The 22,576-nt window shown below is 42.1% G+C and overlaps 1 protein-coding gene across 1 annotated transcript; it reads left to right on the top strand.

Annotated features, from left to right (window-relative positions):
- The first annotated feature begins 1,109 nt into the window (after positions 1-1,109).
- Positions 1,110-22,108, top strand: aclya (ATP citrate lyase a). Its single transcript, XM_073494739.1, has 28 exons — positions 1,110-1,210; positions 5,148-5,327; positions 6,935-7,057; positions 8,908-8,970; positions 9,102-9,292; positions 11,823-11,902; positions 12,437-12,567; positions 14,116-14,234; positions 14,756-14,892; positions 14,977-15,038; positions 15,124-15,241; positions 15,356-15,510; positions 16,246-16,339; positions 16,911-17,052; positions 17,194-17,362; positions 17,451-17,555; positions 17,644-17,840; positions 17,913-17,994; positions 18,545-18,655; positions 18,771-18,898; positions 19,014-19,107; positions 19,221-19,375; positions 19,459-19,609; positions 19,699-19,842; positions 20,050-20,163; positions 20,266-20,348; positions 20,479-20,555; positions 20,648-22,108. Exons 2-28 carry the CDS (start codon positions 5,169-5,171, stop codon positions 20,740-20,742), a joined length of 3,279 nt encoding a protein of 1,092 aa, XP_073350840.1. The 5' UTR covers positions 1,110-1,210; positions 5,148-5,168; the 3' UTR covers positions 20,743-22,108.
- The last annotated feature ends 468 nt before the right edge of the window (positions 22,109-22,576 follow it).

Raw genomic sequence — 22,576 nt, 5'->3', positions numbered from 1 at the left:
GTCATACTTCAAACTACTGAAACATTATGAAATAAGTGGCAATTAACTGAAATATTAGAAAGGACAACAAGTTCATTAACCCTCCACCACATCCTCCAAACTAAAAATAGCTGATTTAGGCCAAGGACAGGTTGAAGACTATGGACTTCAGGTCTACATGCAGCTCCGTTGTCAAAGTGCAGGATGAGTCGACGTGATCCTCGATGTGTTGGTCGGGATTCCCTCATTGGTCGCTGTCCAGATAAAAAAACAACGTCAACCAATCAACACCAGCGGTGGGTAATTGCCCTGTTCTCCCCGAGAGTGGTGTGTGCGTGAGCTCAGTGAAGAAAGTAATGATGCCTTCAGGTTCTCCTCGGAATCTCCTGCTTTGTTTTTGACCTAAAATCTTACATATGTAAGTTTGAGGAAAATCTCAAGTGCTTTTGATCAAAAAATATTTATAACAATTTAAGGAAGTGGTGGAAGACGTATTCATATCCTGTAATAGCACACTGTAAAAGTACTCAATTTAAAAGTAACATTAGAAGAGAGTAAAAGTACTAAAGGCAAGTATTATTTTATTTTGATTTATTCCCCCATGATTTGCTAGATTTGCACCTATATAGTATGGCATTGTATTTTGTTAAGCACCTTGTAACTCTGACTTTGAAGGCGGTATAGATATTATGGTTATTATTATTATTATTATTATTATTATTATTATTATTATTATTATTATATTACTATTATTGTTGTAATTAATGATGCATCATTGTGTAAGTAGTGTTTTACTGTAGTTGTCGGTTGTAGTTGAGCTAATTTTAACTATTTTACACAGTTATATACAATTCCAGACACTCACATAACGATACAATTTTGCACATGACGATACGTCTTCACAGCACGCACATATTTAAATCTGACCTACCTATACATAAACATAATTTAAAAATCTGTGAATGATTTATCCCTCTCCTCGCGCGGTTGTAATTATTCCAACTGTCCCTGAAGGCAGCAATAGAGCATGGTGCGGAATGAGCCAATCAGAGGACAGGAAACATCAGCCAAGCCTATCGGCAGATGGGCGACGGAGACAAAACTCCCAGGAAGCCTCGCTCTCCGGCACCTCTGGCTCCCGGCAGGAGTGAAGCAGCATCGCCGATAAAAATCACGACCGACCACCGCGAACTTCCAGAGTCGTTACAGGAAGAAAAATATCTAAAACGAGGTAAATTGTTTATAGTTTTACTTAAATTATTAAGATTAACCTACTTTTGTACTACTTCCTCTAACTCCTTGTCTCTCTGTCTGTTTCTAATAAAACACGTTGAACTGCTCTGCCCACACTGAACCTGTACTTCAGCTGTATCATGGCTGAGCTTCTTGAGAAGGTGAAGAGGACATTTGTTAATAGTGACTTGCTGTCAGACCGGTTTGAGAATGAATGAGACTGGTAGAGACCTGCAACGTCAGGCAGGTACTGTTGATTAGGTCAGTAGGTCAAAGCAGAGACAGTAAAAAGTGAATATGAAGCTGCAACTTCATCTTTTATGACGTTTTTTTTTACCCAGAGATGTTCGCATACAATTTCTATCCTTCCTGATATCGATTCAGATACCTGAACCTTGTGTATCGGCCAATACAGAGCACCGAATACAAGTGTGTATTGAAAAAATATTATTAATATTATTTAACAGTTGCATACCACCAACCCTGTTTGGGTGTTATGCTGTGGATGTGCTTAAAATTTATAAAAGTCACTGACATTTATGGATATTGCTACAAAAAATCAGTTAAGTAGAGCCCGACTGATACATTGATATTGACAAATATTTTAATATCGGCATTTATGCGTCAACATGAATCTTTGCAGAGATGTCCTGACCGACAAATCTTGTCCTTCGCATGTAAGAAACCATTTGTTTGTACAGATGTCACACCATAGTGGTTTTTAGAGGCCGACCAATATACCAGTTTTATTGGACGATATTAGCTTATCACAGATATATCTAATCGGCTTATATGTTATCCATTATGCACCGATATATATAAAACCTTTATATTCTTAGACATTAAAACTGCGGGAAAAGATGCTTAGGCAAATTTATAATTATTAATTTTCCAGCGGAGTTTACTGTGTCACTGCACTGATGTCAGTTTGGATAATAGAGTTTATGGTTTATTTATATTTGTCAAAAGTGTTTAAGGATCACTGCAAAAAAAATGTGTGTATATCAGTCGATAAATCAATATCTGATCATTAGCCCCAAAGATTGAGTTTCAGTCAGGCTCCTCCGTTCAGGCGCATTTCTAATCAATAAATGAATTACGTGGTATTTGATTGGTGCACAGACTGGTGTACTCGCAGATACAGATTCTTACGTTTTTGACAGTATTGGAGGTATTTTGGGTACTTGTATCTGTACTGTCTGTTTGGTTTGATTTATGCCTTGTCTGCACTTGTGCTGATTTAGATCCGGGCCTGATTTTTGCCTCCCCCGAGCCATCCATCATCCCCGTTTTTAAAATGTTATTGTACATCTTCTGAACCAGTGTTACTGCTGATGTAAAGCAGTGATATTTAATACCTCTGTCAGGTCAGTTGAACAGAGAAAGTGGATGATATATGGGACCTGGATGGTCTTTGGATAAAACATGATTTCTCCTGGCCTGGAAGCAGCACTGTGTTGACTCAGGGACATCCATGATCAATACTGAGAAAGGTCCATGACAGTCCCATTAATCCATTTAAGAAATGGCTGCCGGGCCGCAGTGGAAGAGCAGGGAGCCCTGTTTGAGCCGACATCGGGGCTTTCAGCTTAATGAAGCACGTACGCCATCCCCGCAAGGTTACATGTTGCACTGTAGATGTTAAGCTTTGACATTTTAGGGATGGTAATCGGTGAAAGCCTTGATACTTTTATAGCCATGATGAGTCATATTTTTCAATGAGGATGTACATTTGATGTAAAGAAGAAGCAGTGATGACATTTGCCTCCTTCCAGACTAACTTGTGGTTTGTGCAGCAGGTGTTGCATCAAAAATTATGCAGAAAAGAAATGGGGAAGTTGCATCAAATCGCCAAAAAGCAGACTTATATATGATGTGAGGTTAAGATGTAAGAGATTTTTTTTTAATTATGTAAATAAGTGTTAAATAGCTCTATATTCCAACTGTATTCACTATTATAGTGTTTGGTCGGCAACTCATGCGTCATGCAGTAAAAGAGAATACATTTTCTGGTATCCCTGCCCACTTTATCCAATCAGGACAGAGAACTCCTGTACAGGATCGTCGTGTTTGCTGCTGCGTCTGATGATTACTGCTGCACGATCATGTGGTGACGTAGAAGGAGTGCGGGGATTGCTATCTGCAAAACAGACAGGAAGTTAGCTAAAATGACCTCAACGCTTACAGCAGCTTTAAAGTCAGATCAGATCAAATGGTCATTGTCATGAAATCTGTGTAATACTTTGGTTTATGATGTACTTTGTGTTTAGTCCTACTGTTAGCATGCCAACAATTAAGATGTTAACATGGAAAATATACACTGTGAAACAGAGGAAAGCCCTGTAGTAGGATGGGACATAGGATCTTAATGGCAACAAGGCAATCCTACATGCAGTGCATTTAAATTTGATATCAGTATATAGTGATTGGGCCAGAGCTGGGCCAAATGGTTAAATTTGAATAGCAAGTGACCCAAAACTGGAGCACAGTCTGTTTCTATTATGGCGAACACAATGGGCCACGTCAGGCTCATGTATATTTGATCTGACAATCATGTTGTATATGGGACAGACTTGGGTGGTGGAACCAGGCCAAAAGACATGAGCATGTTGTCCAAGTAAAGGCCAGATTACTGTTTACCTCTGCCAAGTTATGTTTTCACCTGCGTCTGTTGGTTGGTTGGTTGGTTGGTTGGTTTGTCAGCAGGATTTCACAAAAACTACTGAACAGGTTTCCACAAAACTTTGATGGAGGATGGGTCTCAACCCTGAACAGACCCCATTAACTTTCGGTGCAGATCCGGGTAAAGGGATGTCTCAGGGAATAATACATGGAAGTTTACTGAGGTGTTTGCTTTTGTGTTAAAAAGGGAGTGGCACACATCAGGGATAGGTTTAATGAAGGTGCAACCCTAAAGGCCACACTATAATTTTGCACTTGTGATGTTATTCAGAATAAGAGTGTAATTAATTTTCCTGATTTTTCATGATCTTAAAAATAATTCAATGTTGTGTCTTATGTGTGTAAAACACTGTTAAAACAAAAGAAAACAACTGAAGATCTGAATTTATATGAGCGTTCTCACTCCGATCTGTGTCGGTGCGTCCTCAGAGGGAAGTCTCTTTAGGGAGAAATGGTTGAATATACCTGATGTCCTGTTGTGAGCTGTGTGAATTGCTTGTGAAGGATTTGACCTCATTGAGTGAAGCTAATTACTAAAGTGTAAAGTTCACCACACCTCCCTTCAGCAGTTAAATTTATAGATGCTATCAAGAGTTATTGAATTTCTTCTTTTACTTCCGTCACATTCTGCCAGAAAGGAAGACAAATCTATGTTTTATCACTTCCTCGAGATGCGTTGGTTTGTGAGGTTACCCTCCGTACGCTCTTTGCTGCAGCTCCAGTAGAAATCTGATTGTTTGAGTGGCAATAAGCGCCCATTTACCTCATTAGTGTGCAGGTCAAACAAACCGAATCCAACTAATCGTGTTGGATTCAGCTTCGCTGGCTTCACCGTCCGTGTCTTGCTGCATTCAGCATGAAATAAATTAAAGAAATCTGACTGTGCAGAAGGAGGGAAGGCCTGAATCTACAGTTGGTTTGTAATCAAATTTTCTAGCAGTGTCTCTTAATTCTGTGCAGTTCAGTAGAATTAAAGGCAGGTTTATTCCTCTGTTTTCTGATGTAATTCATGGAAAAGACAAACCGCAAAGCCGTCATTCCATCACCTGGTTACTAGACCGTTTCTTGACTGTTCTGACAGCGTGGACGTCAAAGAAGAAAAACATGTTGCCCTTTAAAATCCTTTGCTCATGCTCGCCTCTCCACAATTTACGTTTGCTTTCCTGCTCTCAGCATCTCAATACCTGCTCTGTATTCATCCATCTCACTGCTCATCTGTATATCTCCCAACTCATCTCTCTCTATCTTATTAGGCCAGTCCAGCCTAAGCAGTCATGTCGGCCAAAGCCATCTCGGAGCAGACGGGGAAGGAGTTCCTGTACAAGTACATCTGCACATCGGCTGCTGTCCAAAACAGATTCCGCTTTGCCAACGTGACGGCCGAGACAGACTTGGAACGGCTGGCGAGAGAGCACCCATGGCTGCTCACAGAGGTGAGGCAGGAGACACTGTTGTGAAAATGAAGTAAGATTTTCTTAAGCTGAGTGAACAGTTAGTTGTTGTAGCTCAGATTTATGGCCCATAAATGCCTACAGCCGATTCTCCCTTAAGCTTGTGGAAAATGATCTCCTCTTTATGGAGACAATTACTTAGGCTGGCAGCAGAGTGGTCTCTTGGCGCCTGTTAGCTGACATCGCAGACAGCAGAGCGCTCCAGCAGCTCTCGGTGGAAGTGTGAATACAGAAGAAAACAAAAAAAAAAAAACATGTCTCGTTCTTTGAATCTTTACGTGTAACAGGGAGATCAGAGTTCAGCTGAGATAGGATTTCTTCCACAAATGGTTCTCCAGGTACACGTCGGCCTTCCAGGTCTTACTCACCGTCCCGCCCTGCTCTCCATAGCGAAGCAGTAGCAGATAGACGGGCTGTAATAGCAGCTAATTGAATTACTCTGTGACTCATCTCGCAGAATAAAATATCATTGCACCCGTGTGTCTCCCTGAAGGTTTTTTATCTGGAAGGTACGAGGAGGAAGTGGAGGGCAGATGCATGGAGATATGTGCTGCTGCGGTAGAATTGATTAGCAAATTGCATTAACTTTGACCCTCCGCCCTCTTTCTTTGCTCACTGGCGAGCACCCAGATACTAATGGGTCCACTGTCATAAGTCATTCTCTTTATCTGACTTGCAAGTGAGAGGAAGCGGGCTGAGTCGGTGGGGGTGGGGTGTCATTTTGCTTTTGCGTCAGAAGTGAATGATGCGTGTGAGAGATTCCTTCTTAGATAATGTTCACCTCAACTCTCACTTGATGAATATAACGCCACTTATCTGCTAAGTATCTAAGTACGCTAAGTATCTGCTGTCATATGTTGGAAATTAAAATGAACAGAATATCATCAAATTTTTCCAATGCAATAATGGAACTCATCCTACAGTGTGCCGTGGATTGTTTTTGAAGGAGACTTGCATTTTATATTCTTTATCCAGACTATATTTCATCGATGTAATGAACCCTTCACAAGATGGAATAAGCGGAGACACCTGAAGTTTCCAAAGAGCACCTGTATGTGATCCCCATAAAGACCCAGCAGCACTTCCACTCCATTGTCTTCATTAATTTCTTCAAGAAAAGAAAGAAAACAAATCAATCAGCAGTCAATTGTCAGTGAACGCAGAAGACCATTATTCAATCAAAAGCTACTTTGATCATCGATAACTGTTTTACATTTGCCGGTTCCAGCATTTAGGTGTAAGGATTTGCTGATTTTCTTTGTCATTTATGACAGTAAATAAAGCATTTATTGGGTTTTATACTGTTGGTTGAACAAAAGAAGTAAGTTGAAAATGTCATTTTGGGCCTTTTTCACACATTTTTTAGACTAAACAATGAAAATAATTGTAAGTGGCAGCCCTACTAGACACAGTCCAACTTTATTTTTTCTGTTTCATACCCTTGAAATATGTATTTCAGTGAGAATCCAGGTAAAATATGATACAAAATGCACTGTAGACTCTAAGAAATATAACTATGATGTCTTTCAGTTAAGCGTAGTCCTGTGTGCGTCCTGCTTAAAGCGACCATGTTCATCTTTCTCTTCCAGAGGCTGGTGGTGAAGCCGGACCAGCTGATCAAGAGGCGAGGGAAGCTGGGCCTGGTGGGCGTCAACCTGGACCTGAATGGCGTCAGAGAATGGCTGAAGCCCCGCCTCATGAAAGAGACGACAGTACGTCATCCGCCCTCTTGGGCCAATTACCTCCACCTCACCCTTCTGTTGGAGAGTGTGCACTTTGCCGGACACTCCTTCGATCAATATTATCCCAGTGCTTTAGTCAGATCCTCCTCCTGTTGCCCTTTCCTTCACCCTTCGACCTGTTTAGCACAGAGGCATTTGGTTTGCGTTGCCTGACGTATGTTTGCCTAAACAGCCACCTCATTGCTGAGGGGTTCAGTATCAGTCTACTGGTAGTAAATCAGTCCAGTCGGCTGAGGCGGGTGCTGCTACTGAATAAACAGTCAGTCCATCTTTCCAGTCAGCATAAGCACAGCACAGAACATCCATCACAGTGCCACTGAGACGCTGCTGTGCCTCATAAACCAAGACGCAAGTTATGGAGACACTAGGATGGCTCATAAAGCAGTGAAGAAGTGTGTGTCTGTGTGTGTGTGTGTGTGGGTGTGGGTGTGGGTGTATGTGTGTATGTGTGTTTTTGTGTGTGGCAGCAGTGCGGTTGCGTAGATGTATCTCTTCACAGATGAGATGAAACTGTCAGCAGCAGCCAGCGGCAGTAAATAAGAATGAATGGAGCCACATCTGTATTATGGACAGTCAGGACAATGTTTGTCTTTATTGTCCTCTAAAGATTGGAAGTAATTAATTAGTTTAAGTAATTACAAAGATAAATTACCATCGGAAGAACTATGTGGACAAATATTTTAACTGCATGCATTAAGTAGGACACTCTTTACTTTGAAATAGTTGTATCGCAATTGTAAAATTGTTTGTCTCACAATCAGTCTACTATTTTCTTTTGAGTCATGCTAAGTGGCTAATTTGGATGGAGAGTAGACAGTTAGCTGAGGTTGTAGGCCTTGGTGAACAGGAGGTGCTTCAGGAGCAGCATGCTGGTATTGTCATTGTGAAAATGTTGGCTGACATTAGTGTTGACTTGTGTGCATCACTGAGCTGCTAGCATGGCTGCAGACTCTGTCTTGTTTCGTGTAGTTCCTTAAAACCGTATAAGGTGCATGGAAGTAGAAGAAATGTGTAACCTAATGCACCATGTTGGTATTGTAATAAGTAAGAGAGCTGTTTCATCATGAATTTCTAGCATGTTGCCACCTGCTTTTAAGTGTCTTGACTGACTGCTTGTTACTGCCTGTCTACTTTCTATTTTGCTTGGCCAGCTGTGAGCTTATCTGAGAGAAATCATCAGGGTGGAACTGTTAGAAGAACAAGTGTCGAGAACTGTGGCTGTGATGACTTCCTTTACCAGCACCAATTTATACTTCACATATCCTGTCACTTTCTTATTTTTCATGTTCTTCACACGTAGCTCGCTGCTATTATTGGCTGCAGTGTTTCACTATAGTAAATTACTTTTTCATATTTTGTGTGATTATATTACCACAACTGGTTAAATTGAATAATTTACAGAAAATTACATTCACAACATGAAAGGCCTTCTTTCTTCTTCAATAATACCCTTGTGGGTTTTTCAGTCAGACGGGCTTTCTTTTTTCTCCGCCCGTCATCAACCTCCTTTTTTGTTTTCAGTCCTCAAAATGGCAACTCCCTCTCGACCTCTTTATTATTTCGTTCTGTGCTCTCCGGCTGGCTGCTCTCAGCCGGTCCCTGGTTACTCTGTGCCTGCTGGCCTTTAACGGAGGAACGATGACAGCCTCGTCAAATGAGCTGTGGCTGTGTTAGCGGGGCTTTGCCTGGAGTAATTCATCATGACATTTTCTTTTTCCTCCTTCTCAACCTGTCTCCTTTTTTCCTACGAAATGTCTCGTCACTTGTGGCCCTGTGTTTTTTTTATGTATTAAGTATTTCATTTTCTTGATTATCCTCAGGTGGGAAAAGCTAAAGGCGTTCTCAAGAACTTCCTCATCGAGCCATTTGTCGCACATAAGCAGGTAAATCACTGATTCCACATCTCTTCTGTGATCATCCCTCAGTTTTTTAGATTCCTTATTTGGCAGTGATTAAACCCAGATGTGTTGTAAAGAGACATTTATTGATGACATTTTAACGGTCCATTGTTCAGGAGGAGGAGTTCTACGTGTGCATCTACGCCACCCGAGAGGGAGACTATGTGCTGTTTCACCATGAGGGAGGGGTGGATGTGGGAGACGTGGATGCCAAGGCGAAGAAGTTGCTAATTGGGGTGGATGAAAAGATCAGCGAAGACTCTGTGAAGAAAGAGCTGCTGACTCACGTCCCCAACGACAAGAAACCGTAAGTGGATGGAAAAAGTATTCGTCAGTCATGATTTGGGACATTTATTGCAGCACTAAACTACTAAAAAAAGACCCAAAAAAGACAAAAAGTGTGCACTTTCCATTACATATTTGAACCACTGCCCAGCAGAGGAAAACAAAAGCATTACACAAATGAAGTCAGATGACCACTTTGATATTGGCAGTAAATGCAGGAGGAGCGGGACGAGACGGGTGGAGGGGTTTCCATTAGACAAATGACAAACTCCCTCCGCTCCTTCGGCTTTCTTCCATCAGCCTCCACCCCCAGCCTGTTTTACTCCACAGCCACATTCAGAGCACGTCCATCTATTTTGATGGCTACGATACAGCGGCTCACCCCCTCCAAACCTCTCCTATCCATCACTGTAGTATTGTTTTTGTGACGGCAGATTCTGGTCAGGCTCGCTGTCTTGGCTGACATTGAAGACGCTGCCCCAGAAATCACTCTGCCAACCCGAGCTGGCCTCCTCACCCTCCCTTCTCACTCTGGACCAAAAACAAGAGCGGCACTTGGCCAGTTTTCCCGTCCTGCCGTCAGAGGCAGGCATGTGAAGCTGAGTCACCCAAGGGTTTTTGGTCGCAGTTTTCCCTCTACGGGCCAGTCGGAGTCCTGACAACCCGCTGACGTGGTTACAAAGGCTCCGAGCTGCCTGCACAACTGACAGACAGGAGAGAGGAGAGAAAAATACTCCCCCCTCCCAACTCCTCCAACAACCCCCCACTCCTCACTGCTCTGTTTTGACATGTGAAGGAGGAAGTAAATTAGATTTTTTCCTTCTGTACAGCACAGCTAATTTACAGGTGGACTGTTTCCTGTCCAGCTCTGCCTTAACAATCCATCAATGATATCGCCTGTAGTTTGTCATGCGTTTTAATTATATGGAAATTATAATGGCCGTGTTGTTCTTGTTTTTGTTTGGAGCTGCCAGCCAGGCATAAATTGTACAGTGAAATTCAGGGTTCATTCGGGTGTTAGAAATGCTTGAATTTTAATGTGGTGTTTTTAAGGTTCTGCATTAAGGTTCTTAAAAGGGGGCAGCCCTACAATTGCCAGATATGTATTGATGATTCAGGATACTAAAACCACTTTGATTAGCATGCATTTTAAACACACTTTTTGTGTGTGTGTGTCACATTCATCAACACGAATACGCCTGGAAAAACAAGAAACAGCAGAGCATACACCTCAATCGACTACACCCAACTTGTTTAAGTCTTAATCAACAGAATTCTGAATTGGAAGCATCATTTTTTCTGGAGCTGGTAACGAAAGTTGCTAAAGAGCGAGACATCTTTAGTTAAATTAAATATGCGGGTTCTCATACAAAAATACTTTGTCTTGTGCTAAGGTGCAGGAAAATCTTGAAAATGCACCTGGAAATGCTTGAAAAGTGCTTGAATTTGACAATGGAAAAGGTGTAGGACAAATGATAAATGAATTACCTTTGACTTCAACTACCTTGTTTTTGATTTTTAGGGAACTCTGTTAGGTACTCTATCAAGGCAGATAAAGGAAAATCCTGCTTTATTTGGATTAATCTCGATAATTTAAGTGAGGGCTTTATTCCATTACTGTGGCTTATTTGATCCCCTGCTCAGTAACCATGGTAACCGGCAAGCTTAATTTAGCTGTGTATCGAAGAATTACCTACGGGCAGAAACAGAGTCCCAAAAGACAGACTTGACGTTAGCGATGAAGGCACTTGAAGGAACTGTGTTCAGACCTTTTTCTTACAATGTGACCGAGCATGAGTCTGCAAGTTCTAGTAACAAAGACTGTATTGATAAAAAAATAAGTGCTTTACGGGTCAAAATGAAAACGGTACACACAGTCACAAAGTGGTACAAACAATCAAGATAACAACAACAAACCATAAATAAAAACAATAAAACAGAGTATATAATAAAATTACTTCAAAGTAAGACGAGAGGGATAAAAGCCAGACGAACAACAGAATTACTTCCTATAAAAGTAAGTTTTGAGGAGAAACTCAAAAGAAGGAGCTGACTTTAAGTTCCTCAGGCAGGGAGCTCCATGTTAGGTTATTAGACATGGGCCAAGGCTGTATTAAGTGCATCTAAGACTAGTTACAACCAACTATGACACGTCTATGGATGAAGGTGCCCTGACAGAGAGTGTTTATACTACCAGCCTCAAGAGTCAGAAGTTATCCACTGGATCGATGGATGAAAGATCTCTGAGGGACCTTTTTTAGAAAACGTACCAATTTAAGTTAATTCCTGTTTTATTTATGGTCACCTTTTGTTTTGGTTCGAACCTTTTTATAAGAAGTGTTAACATATGTAAAGTATTTAAAAGCCTAACGTTTATAATTTGTAGATATTGATCCAGAGCCTTGAATGAAGTAGATGTCATGATCTGCCTTGATGGATGACCCTCCTGGGGTCTAAACTACGACCTGTGTCCCAGAGTGTCCCGGTATGATTAACCAGACTCCTACAGTCAATTATAAGACTAGAATGTCATGTGCTGAATCTCTCTGCAGGGTCCTGGCCAGCTTCATTGTCGGGCTCTTCAACCTGTATGAGGACCTGTTCTTCACATACCTGGAGATCAATCCACTGGGTATGTTGTTTGTTTCTCTAAAATCCCTTGTACCTTGATGTGATGTGTCTGAACAAGCAATCATGATGGCGTTTGCACTTTAATCCAACACAGATTCATCAATATGTTATCAGATTATGAAATTGGACATCAAAAGGAAATAAGAAACGAAAACACCAATGCATAATGAAACATCATCTTGAATCCAAGTTGATTCTGCCACATTTTCAACACCGAGGGAGGAAAGCGGTAAATAATTCATGCACTTGCCGTTTGATGAAGGCAGCGTGTGTTTATAATGGAGTAATTGGGCACCAGTACATGCCCTGTGGCAGCTGTTCCTGTGGATGTAGCATGGCTGCTGAGACTAGCTCTCCCTGCTTTGATGTCACACCACTTCCTCCTCCTCATCTTCGCTCTCCTTCCACCTCCTGCAGGGACAGCAGGAAGGCTGTGGTCACCTGTGCCCGAACACGACTTATTTAAAGCTTAGTAGTGAATCTCAGTAGGTGGGTGTATAGATCTTAACGCTCATTGTTTCCCATCTTCTCTCAGTGGTCACAAAAGATGGAGTTTACGTGCTGGACATGGCAGCCAAGATCGATGCCACAGCTGACTACATCTGCAAGGCCAAGTGGGGCGATGTGGAGTTTCCTCCACCCTTCGGCAGGGAGGCTTATCCTGAGGTGAGGGAGGACTGAGGGGAAAAATGAATCGGATTTCATTCTGTCAGCATCAAAGCTGGTGTTGTTCTCCAAAGAGGGGAAAAAGCTTACCAGGGATGCTGAGTGGGATGCAAATTGAGCAAACTGGCAATCTCAGAGATAAATCATTTTAAATTAGATTGTCAACCAATTAGATTTGATTACAGACAATTTACTGTTAAATGAATGGATTCAGACTTCATGTAGCACACAAGACAAAGTTTAATTTAAGATATGTCAGCCTGAAGAAGATAAACTTTCAGTATCTGTGTTTACATGGACCCTAATAATCCAGTAATAATGACCCAATCAGAATAAAAATGCCTCATGTAACCACCTCAATGAGAAGACAGTGGTCTGGTCAGAAGGAATATTTAATCTAGTTTAGGTGGGGTGGTGTAAACCTTTGACAATCCGGTCAATAGAAAAATATTATCACCCCTAATAAGCATGTAAGCACTTAATCTGATCCATTGTCTCTTCTTCTTTTTCTTTTTCTTCTTCCTTCTTCTTCTCCTCCTCCAGCTCCAGCAAATCAGAAATAACTTTTTACATGTCAAAGTGTTATATTATGATTAAATGCTTTGGGGCTTGTAAACACACTTATCAGATCACTTTATTTGGCGTCCATGTAAATAATGAAGTTGGAATCTCTAATCAGAATGATTATAATTGGCCTGAAAAAACATTTTCTATATAACCACAGCTCCTGGGATTACCGGCAATTTCTGCTCCATAGCAGCTCATGTCACAGCTGGCCCACAGTTGAATTAATGAGGCAGGGCAGCCAACACACAGCTGTTAATCAGCCTTTATGACTCATCGTGGAGAGTAATGGAGACATCCTCAGGAGACATCCTCAAGTAAAGGTTGTCTGGGCATACAGATTCAGAATGAGATAAAGGGGAGATGCTTTGTTAGAAAATATCTCATCTGTTTGTTTTTTTTTAATAGAAACTAAAGCTTAAGTCACATTACACACCTGTATTACAGAGGGATTTTAATGTCAAAATCCTGAATCACCTGCATGACGGAGCTCAATATTAAACATGACGTGGGTGAAATTAAAGAAACTAGTTTGTAAAGTGGACTTCTATTTTTGGCTGCTGCCCGGAGACGCTTGTCTGAGACAGACTGTCTGTGTACCAGGCGAGCTCTAATTGGACTGCTGTGAGCCTAGAGTAGAGATGAGGGACAGCGGGTGCCTTTGATTGGGAGCTTTTTTACTCTCAGCCACCAGCTGTGCCCCCAACTGTCACCAACAACCACTGATGCACATCACATCCACTGTCACTCGTCATATTTATACAATATTTCCAATTAATAGCTCTTCGAAAATCATTGCAAGCACAGGTAATCACTTGTGGACATATGGAGAGGTGCTTGTGCAAGTCCTGCACTGATTAAGGCTGAAAACACTCACACACACACACACACACACACACACACACACACACACACACACACACCTCCTCCTGCCTCTGGAGCATCTATAAAACCTCTCATCTCTTTGTTGACCTTTTCTTTCAGGAGGCCTACATTGCCGACCTTGATGCCAAGAGTGGTGCCAGCCTGAAACTGACCCTGCTTAACCCCCGAGGCAGGATCTGGACCATGGTGGCAGGAGGAGGTGCCTCCGTGGTGTACAGGTACCAAAGAACCAAACTCCATAAAACAAAAGCCTAAATAAATGTATTTTTTCTTCCATTTGCTTGAATTGTCCCTCGACTTTATCCTCACTATTTTGACTATACATCATTGGGTACAGCGTTTAGAGAGCACGCCTGGGATGCAGTAGACTGATGGTGCAGCAGCTCACACTCTGCCTGCTCAGCTGCCTGCTAAATTTGATTCTTAGATGTTGCCACTTTAGCGAGAGTCTGGAGGAATGAGCGTCTGTCAGGGGTACAAAAGCGTGACATGCAGACACATCAGCCATGACTAATTATTCCCTCTGTGCACTGTTAAGTTGTGTCTGTTTGCATAATAAAAGCACTTTTTCCCACGTCTGTTCTGAGTTAAAACTGCACTGTAAAGTTCATCTCATTTTTCTTAAAATTGTGTTCATCATTAAAGCTGTAAATCAAATCTGCCACCAGATATGACTGTCCCAGCTGTTGTTTCCATCCCTTTTTCTTCTGTGTGGGTGACTAATGTAAAACTCTTCCAGTGACACAATCTGTGACCTGGGTGGTGTCGACGAGCTGGCCAATTATGGCGAGTATTCAGGAGCTCCAAGTGAACAGCAGACCTACGACTACGCCAAGACAATCCTGTCTCTGATGACCAGGGAGAAACACCGAGATGGTAGGAAAACTGCTCCGTCAAATCTTTGTGTGTACTCAAAGTCATGTGTTTTTTCTGAAATTATGTTTCCATCATGTTTTCCAGGAAAGGTTTTGATCATCGGGGGAAGCATCGCAAACTTCACAAATGTTGCAGCAACATTTAAGGTACGGCATCACATCACGTCACATCGCTGTAATATTACTTACTCATTATCTAGTTTTTCACTGAGTATATCCTCGTCTCTGCTAGGGGATCGTTCGAGCTATCAGAGACTATCAGGTGCCACTAAAGGAGCATGAGGTGACAATTTTTGTCCGTCGTGGAGGCCCCAACTACCAGGAAGGTCTCAGAGTGATGGGAGAAGTTGGTATGTTATACTTTCTTCTATCCATATCTCCAAAGTCTGAAAGCATGTTTTGAGTGCATATTTTAACTTCAGGCACCTGCTGATTCTTTATGTGGTTCTGCCGGCTTTCCTCAGGCAAGACCACTGGGATCCCCATCCACGTCTTTGGCACAGAAACTCACATGACAGCCATTGTTGGCATGGCACTGGGCCACCGGCCAATCCCCAACCTGCCTCCTGTTGCTGCTCACACTGCCAACTTCCTCCTCAACTCCAGCGGCAGCACATCGGTATGACACATCCGGCCTCCACGGAGACAAATAGGCTGTCGTGATGTTGTGTCGGCTCACTGTGCAGTGCATTTACATCATCAGCTCCTCCAGTACTGCGGAGTGGTTTAGTGAGCAGAAGACCTGCATGCCACAGGCCCCTTTTCATTTACTGTCTTGTCCTTTTAGTGAACGAGATTATCAGAAGCCCAGCGGCTCTTTTGTGTAAGAAGAGTGCTGGGCATTGTGCACTGCTCTCACTCAAATAGTTGTGTGACCACAGTTGGTAACGCACTGCGACTGCCCCGAGGCGTCCATTAAGACTGTGCAGTGTGTGGGCTTTCAGCAAAGTGTGTGTGAGCATACACATGCATGTATTTGCTTGAAACATAAAGGTAGATATACAATATATACGAGAAATTGAATATTAAAGTACAAACGTGCACTTCTATGAAATTATACAGTATGACTCACTCAAAGCTTAATGCACTAAAATCCAGTTTGTAGCTCTTCTAGGAGATTTCCTAAAAAAAAAATCAAAAACACTGTGTAAGATGTGTGCAAGTGTTTTATAAAATAACGAGGCTACCCCGCCCTTTTATCAAGCCTCTAAAATATAAAGGACCACTGTTTTTGCCAGTTAAAGCAGATTAAATCTCAACAGAGCTGTCCTCATTATTACATATCCTTTTTCAAATATGCAAAGCAGAATAAAATATGGATGAGTCTATTTTTTTTGTGCGTCTCTTCTTACAGACCCCTGCATCCAGCAGAACTGCCTCTTTCTCTGAAAACAAAGCCAAAGTTGAGAGCTCACCAGCCAAGAAGGCCAAAAGTGGAGCTCCTATCGGTGAGATCAAACACTCACTTCAATGGGAAATCTTTGCACTGTGACTGCTAAGGGGTTGGATGTGTTTTCATGCATGGGTCCACTGCTGGACAGCATGATAGGCAGATGGATAGAAGCCTTGTGATCATGCATGGCCGAGTCTAGGTATTATAGCTCCCCCCTTAGACAGCAAGAGGACCCTGCAATCCAAACTCACTAAAATGGAAGCTCAGTGTAGTGATTTATGATCATACGCACACAAACCTAATCCAATATATCTTAAAGATCAACAATGTCTTTATTCATTTTTGTTCTTGTGATTTATGATTTAACCAGTTGGCAGTAGGGTTTTATGGTGCTTTATCAGTCAACTTTATAAATCTTATCGATGGCTATAAAGGCATCATTGACCTGTTTGTCTTCATGTCAGTGATGTCATTATTTTTCTTAAATCTTCAATCAATGTTCATCCAGTCAATTTTAAGCTGCGTGAAATATCATTAAAAAATGAAATTTGTTTTCATATGCATGCAGAGGAAATGCATTTTGGTGACCTGGTATTAAGTTTCTATCTGTAACACTTTCCCTGTAGCCAAAGCAACAACCCTCTTCAGCAAACACACCAAGTCCATAGTGTGGGGTATGCAGACCCGGGCAGTACAGGGCATGATGGACTTTGACTACGTCTGCTCCAGAGACGAGCCGTCTGTGGCAGCCATGGTTTACCCATTCACGTAAGTGCTCTCTGCCCTCCCTCTTTAGCTTGAGTCTGCTCCGTCCTGCTGTCAGTGTAATGGATCTTTATTGTGCATTTAATGCAATAAGAACCTCTTAAGTAAATGGAGTCGTTTCACTGCGTAATTAATGCCTTGCAGTGGAGACCACAAGCAGAAGTTCTACTGGGGCCATAAAGAGATCCTCATCCCTGTGTATAAGAACATGAGTGACGCCATGAAGAAGCACCCTGATGTGGACGTGCTCATCAGCTTTGCATCTCTGCGTTCGGCCTTTGATAGCACCATGGAGACCATGCAGTACCCACAGGTGAATACACCCTCATCATGTACCATCTGCAGGTTACTTAACAGCTGGAAAAATAAAAAGTTAAGCCTTTCTGTTCAATTGCTTTCAGATTCACACCATTGCCATCATCGCTGAGGGAATCCCTGAAGCCCATACCAGGAAGATCATCAAGGCCGCGGATGAGAAGGGTGTCACGATCATCGGACCAGCAACCGTTAGTCTTGCTTCACTTCTCATTTGATTTATCACGGTGTCCCTTTTTGTTCTTTTACCTGAGCAAATCTGTGTGTGTTTATGTCCAGGTTGGAGGAATCAAGCCAGGCTGCTTCAAGATCGGGAACACCGGAGGCATGCTGGACAACATCCTCGCCTCAAAGCTCTATCGCCCCGGCAGCGTGGCCTACGTGTCTCGCTCAGGCGGCATGTCCAACGAGCTCAACAACATCATCTCCCGCACCACCAATGGTGTTTTTGAAGGTGTGGCCATCGGTGGAGACAGGTATGTATGTCTCTTATCAGCAGTATGTAAACGTGTGTGTGAATTGGTGTGTAATTTTACACTCTTCTGCAGATACCCAGGCTCTGTGTTTACTGACCATGTGCTGCGCTACCAAGACACTCCTGAAGTGAAGATGATCGTTGTCCTGGGAGAGGTGAGGAATAAATCTACACATGCTGGTGCCTGCAGATTTGACTTTGACTACATTGATAGTTTTGCTTATTGTGATGCATTTCTTGGGCGTATCATCAACTGCTTCATATTGATAAAATCGGTGCAGCCTAAAATGAAAAGTTATGTTAGTAAATAAACTATAATAATTGATAAAAGTATTGAAATTGCATTTAAAGGTGCAATATGTAAGAACTGACCACTTGTTGAAGTCAAAACAAATAAGAGGCAGCATATCATCAGAACAACCGCTAACTGTAGCTGCTGGTAGATTGTTAGCTCAGTTAGCCGTGCAGCTAGAGGTCAAGACTGGGAGTTCCTAACCTTGCAGAGGTGTTGGTGTTTATACCACCAGCACAGGAGCTTTGGACCGGACGGCACAGTATCTTTAAATGCCTCATATCCTTATGATTTGTACAGCGTAAGCTAAAAGGTTATGTAAGTCAATAAACTGTAATAATTGATAAAAGAATTCAAATTGTGTCACAAGCTATTAATTTGCTTCATCCTGCATCTGGCTCTGCTTTCTACAGATTGGAGGCACAGAGGAGTACAAGATCTGCGAGGGTATTAAAAAGGGCAGGATTACAAAGCCGGTGGTGTGCTGGTGTATTGGCACCTGTGCCACCATGTTCTCCTCAGAGGTAAGAGGGCGGCTGTAGAGGCCGCTGCATTTCAGGCACTGTTAGGCAGCTGCATAATGAGACATTCAAGAGATTAATGACATTTCTGACCCATGTTGAACCTTTCCCCCCTCAGGTTCAGTTCGGCCATGCAGGAGCCTGTGCCAACCAGGCGTCTGAGACAGCAGTAGCTAAGAACTCGGCTCTGAAGGAGGCCGGTGCCTTCGTCCCCAAGAGCTTTGATGAGCTGGGAGACATCATTAGGTCAGTGCACAGTGGCATTTCCATTCATTCAGTTAATTATGCCAGCTTAAATGTGCCTTATGACAGCATTTTTAGATGAGTTTGTTGGTATTCTTCGTTTTTCTTATCCGTGCAGCTCTGTTTATGATGACCTCGTTGCCAAAGGAGTTATCCAGCCAGCCGAAGAGATGCCTCCCCCAACTGTTCCAATGGATTACTCCTGGGCACGAGTGAGTATGCCTCTGAACAGTCACTATAAATCAAGCTTTTAGGTATCTGATGGAGAAAAAACAAAAACATGGACTGAAAACCTTTCTTCTTCTTGCAACTTTTTGCCTTGCAGGAGCTGGGTCTGATCCGTAAGCCCGCTTCCTTCATGACCAGTATCTGTGACGAGAGGGGTCAGGAGCTCATCTACGCAGGCATGCCCATCACTGAGGTCTTCAAGTCAGAAATAGGCCTTGGAGGAACGCTGGGGCTTCTGTGGTTCCAGAGGAGGTCAGCCTCTTAACCCATTAGTTGTAGTTCAGTGATTCCTCAAGAGTTCATCACATTACAGTTGTTTCCTTCTTGGTGTGCAGGTTGCCGAGATATGCCTGCCAGTTCATCGAGATGTGTCTGATGGTGACTGCTGATCACGGCCCTGCTGTTTCCGGTGCCCACAACACCATCGTCTGTGCTCGAGCAGGCAAAGATCTCATCTCCAGCCTCACCTCCGGCCTTCTCACCATCGTAAGACACTTAAACATCTGATTCATGTGCTCGATTTACTGACCAGTCCACTATGAGCATCTCTTATTTTCCTTGTTGTCACTTCTCAGGGTGATCGCTTTGGAGGTGCTCTGGATGCTGCAGCAAAGCAGTTCAGCAAGGCGTTTGACAGCGGCATGCTGCCCATGGAGTTTGTCAACAAGATGAAGAAGGATGGGAAGCTGATCATGGGCATTGGACACAGAGTCAAATCGGTGAGTACAATGGCTCCTCAACATGTAGAGAGTGTGGACAACAGAATGATCTTTTAAATCAAAGTTAAGCTGTTTTTGTAAAAACATACAATAACATAACACGGGGAACAGAGCTGTGCCACAAATATCATATAAAGTCCTAAAGATGGAGGAACAAGTAGATTGATTGAGATTTTGATTGTAAGGAAATATGCTGTGCTTTCCCAGATTAACAACCCAGACATGAGAGTCCAGATCCTGAAGGACTTTGTGAAGCAGCACTTCCCCTCCAACCAGCTGCTGGACTACGCTCTAGATGTGGAGAAAATCACCACATCCAAAGTAAGATTTATCACTTCATCCTATCATTCAGCACCTAAATAGCACTCCATTTTTTAAATAACATGATCCTATTTTCCCTGTGTGCTTATTTTGTTGTATTAGAAACCAAACTTGATCCTGAATGTGGACGGCTTCATCGGTGTGGCCTTTGTGGACTTGCTCCGGACTTGTGGTGGTTTTACACGGTGAGCCTATAAATACTGGTCATCTTTTAACTTAATGTCAACATGGTTGAGTTTATGTACAAAATAAGTAGTGTCTGCCTACATTGAGTGCACCCATTTTTATCATTGTTGTCTACTATGCACATCACAGGGATGAAGCCGATGAGTTTGTGGAAATTGGAGCTCTGAATGGCATCTTTGTCCTGGGCCGCAGCATGGGATTCATTGGTGAGTCATTTCTGTGCCGAGACACATGATTGCTATGATGAAACACGATCACCTCGCATTACAATCAGTCTCTCCTTTTCATATCTCCTCAGGACACTACCTGGACCAGAAGAGGCTGAAGCAGGGTCTCTATCGCCACCCCTGGGATGACATCTCCTACGTGCTCCCAGAACACATGTCCATGTAATCGGAGGGACTAAACCAGAGTGTCAGATCCTCTCCTCAACTGTCATTTCCCCGCCCGTACTGTGATATGTCACCCCGAAGATGTGGCATAATATAGGGAAGATGTTACTAATAATATAGATGTAAATTACAAATATTTAAAAGAAAGAATAAAGTATGTTTTTAGTTTTGGAAACCTTTTAGTGCTGCAGCTCTGTGAATATTAGTAAAACCTGCTAAACTGTGACGCTCGAGGCAGACTAAGATGAAAAATGTATACAGATGAGGGATTAAAGGTGGATTATTCAACTCTTGCTCATCACAACTCTCGTGGCTCGTGAAACACTGTTGTTTACCCCCCAGATATTACATCCATGTTGTATTAACCAAGCATGTGTGTGTCTGTATCACAGACTGTCGTGTCTCTGTGCAGCTCTCTTCATCGTGCCACTTGAGAATCATGAGCTTGCTACGCGGGGCAAACATGTAGTGCAATAATGCCTAAAACCTGAGAACAAACTGTAGATCAGAGCTTTATTTATGTATAGGTGTGTTTTAAAAGTGAGCATTTAACGGTACGAGAATGTTATAGTTTTGATTTTTCTCTGTTTTTGACACAGTGGTAGAAATGAGACATCGGTCTACTTGCTGTGGCAAAGGGGACCATTATTAAGTCATTCCTGGAAAAGTTGTCACCAGGAAACATTCTTCCGCAGCTTGTGGAAAATGTGGGAGCATTTTTCTTTTTGCCATAAACCCCAGGATGCAGTTTTAGTAACATCTTCTATGAGAGATTATTCACTGTTTTTTTTAAAGTCTACTCCTGCACTAATCTGATAACAATGAACTGAATTATTGTTGGAATATTTCTGCTTCAGAACTATGAGACGGCAAATAATTTACACAGTTAAATGCCATAATTTCTTTTATATTTTCATATATTTTTACATGATTAATGTGTCGGGTCTTCATAGTTTTTGAATTAACTGAGATTGTTCCATCCTGTTGTATAATTTGTCTGTTGGAGTAGACAAAAACTGACACACTTTTCAGATTGTTTGTATCCAATGGAAAGAAACGTTTCCTCTCATAATTAAGTCTTGCTGTCTAGACTCTCTAATTCTCTTTGAAAATTAAACAAAGTCGTACATTTTCCCACAGTTCACGAGGTCCGAATGAAAATGTACGGCAGCCATCATCGGTGTCTTCTTTTATGTGAATGTTACAAAACTAGAAAAATTTCTCTGGACAACCAGAAACTTCACCAGTGTTGTCGCAAAGTTTATGTTTTTAACTGTTTCAACGTGAAATCAACGTGCCTCTATATGGATTTGTTGTATGTTGACAACTGTGTAATTGAGTAAAATAAAATGTAATGTAATAATACAGCATGTGTGTGCGTGTGTGCAATGTTATCTTTCAATATATAATTGACCTCTGACCAGAGTACATGAGTTAGGGTTGGGTCACTTCCTACAGTAAGGAACTTTGATATTTTTTGCAATCTGTGCACACACATTATCTCTTCAGACTCACTCCAGCTTTTAAGGTGAATGCAAACATGCTTCAGACACTCTTATAATGTGTTAAATCTGCAACCGTGCTGAAATTTAAATGTCTGCTGGCCTTGTGGAAAAAGCTGAAACTGATAACATGATGAAAATATGTATTCCATGTAGCTGTGCATGTGGCTCAGTGACATATCTTCCTGGTACACCTTATCACAGGCATCGTTATTGTGCTCATTTACATCTGTTCTTTTCCTGCTATTACAGGTCAAATATCTTGAAGTAAAATGACTTGATGGATTTTTATTTCAAACCACATGCCATTAAAATTTTGAGAATATATACTGT

The sequence above is a fragment of the Pagrus major genome, chromosome 23 (genome assembly GCF_040436345.1).
Source record: "Pagrus major chromosome 23, Pma_NU_1.0".
NCBI classification, from domain to species: domain Eukaryota; kingdom Metazoa; phylum Chordata; class Actinopteri; order Spariformes; family Sparidae; genus Pagrus; species Pagrus major.
This window is presented reverse-complemented; position numbering and strand designations above follow the sequence as displayed.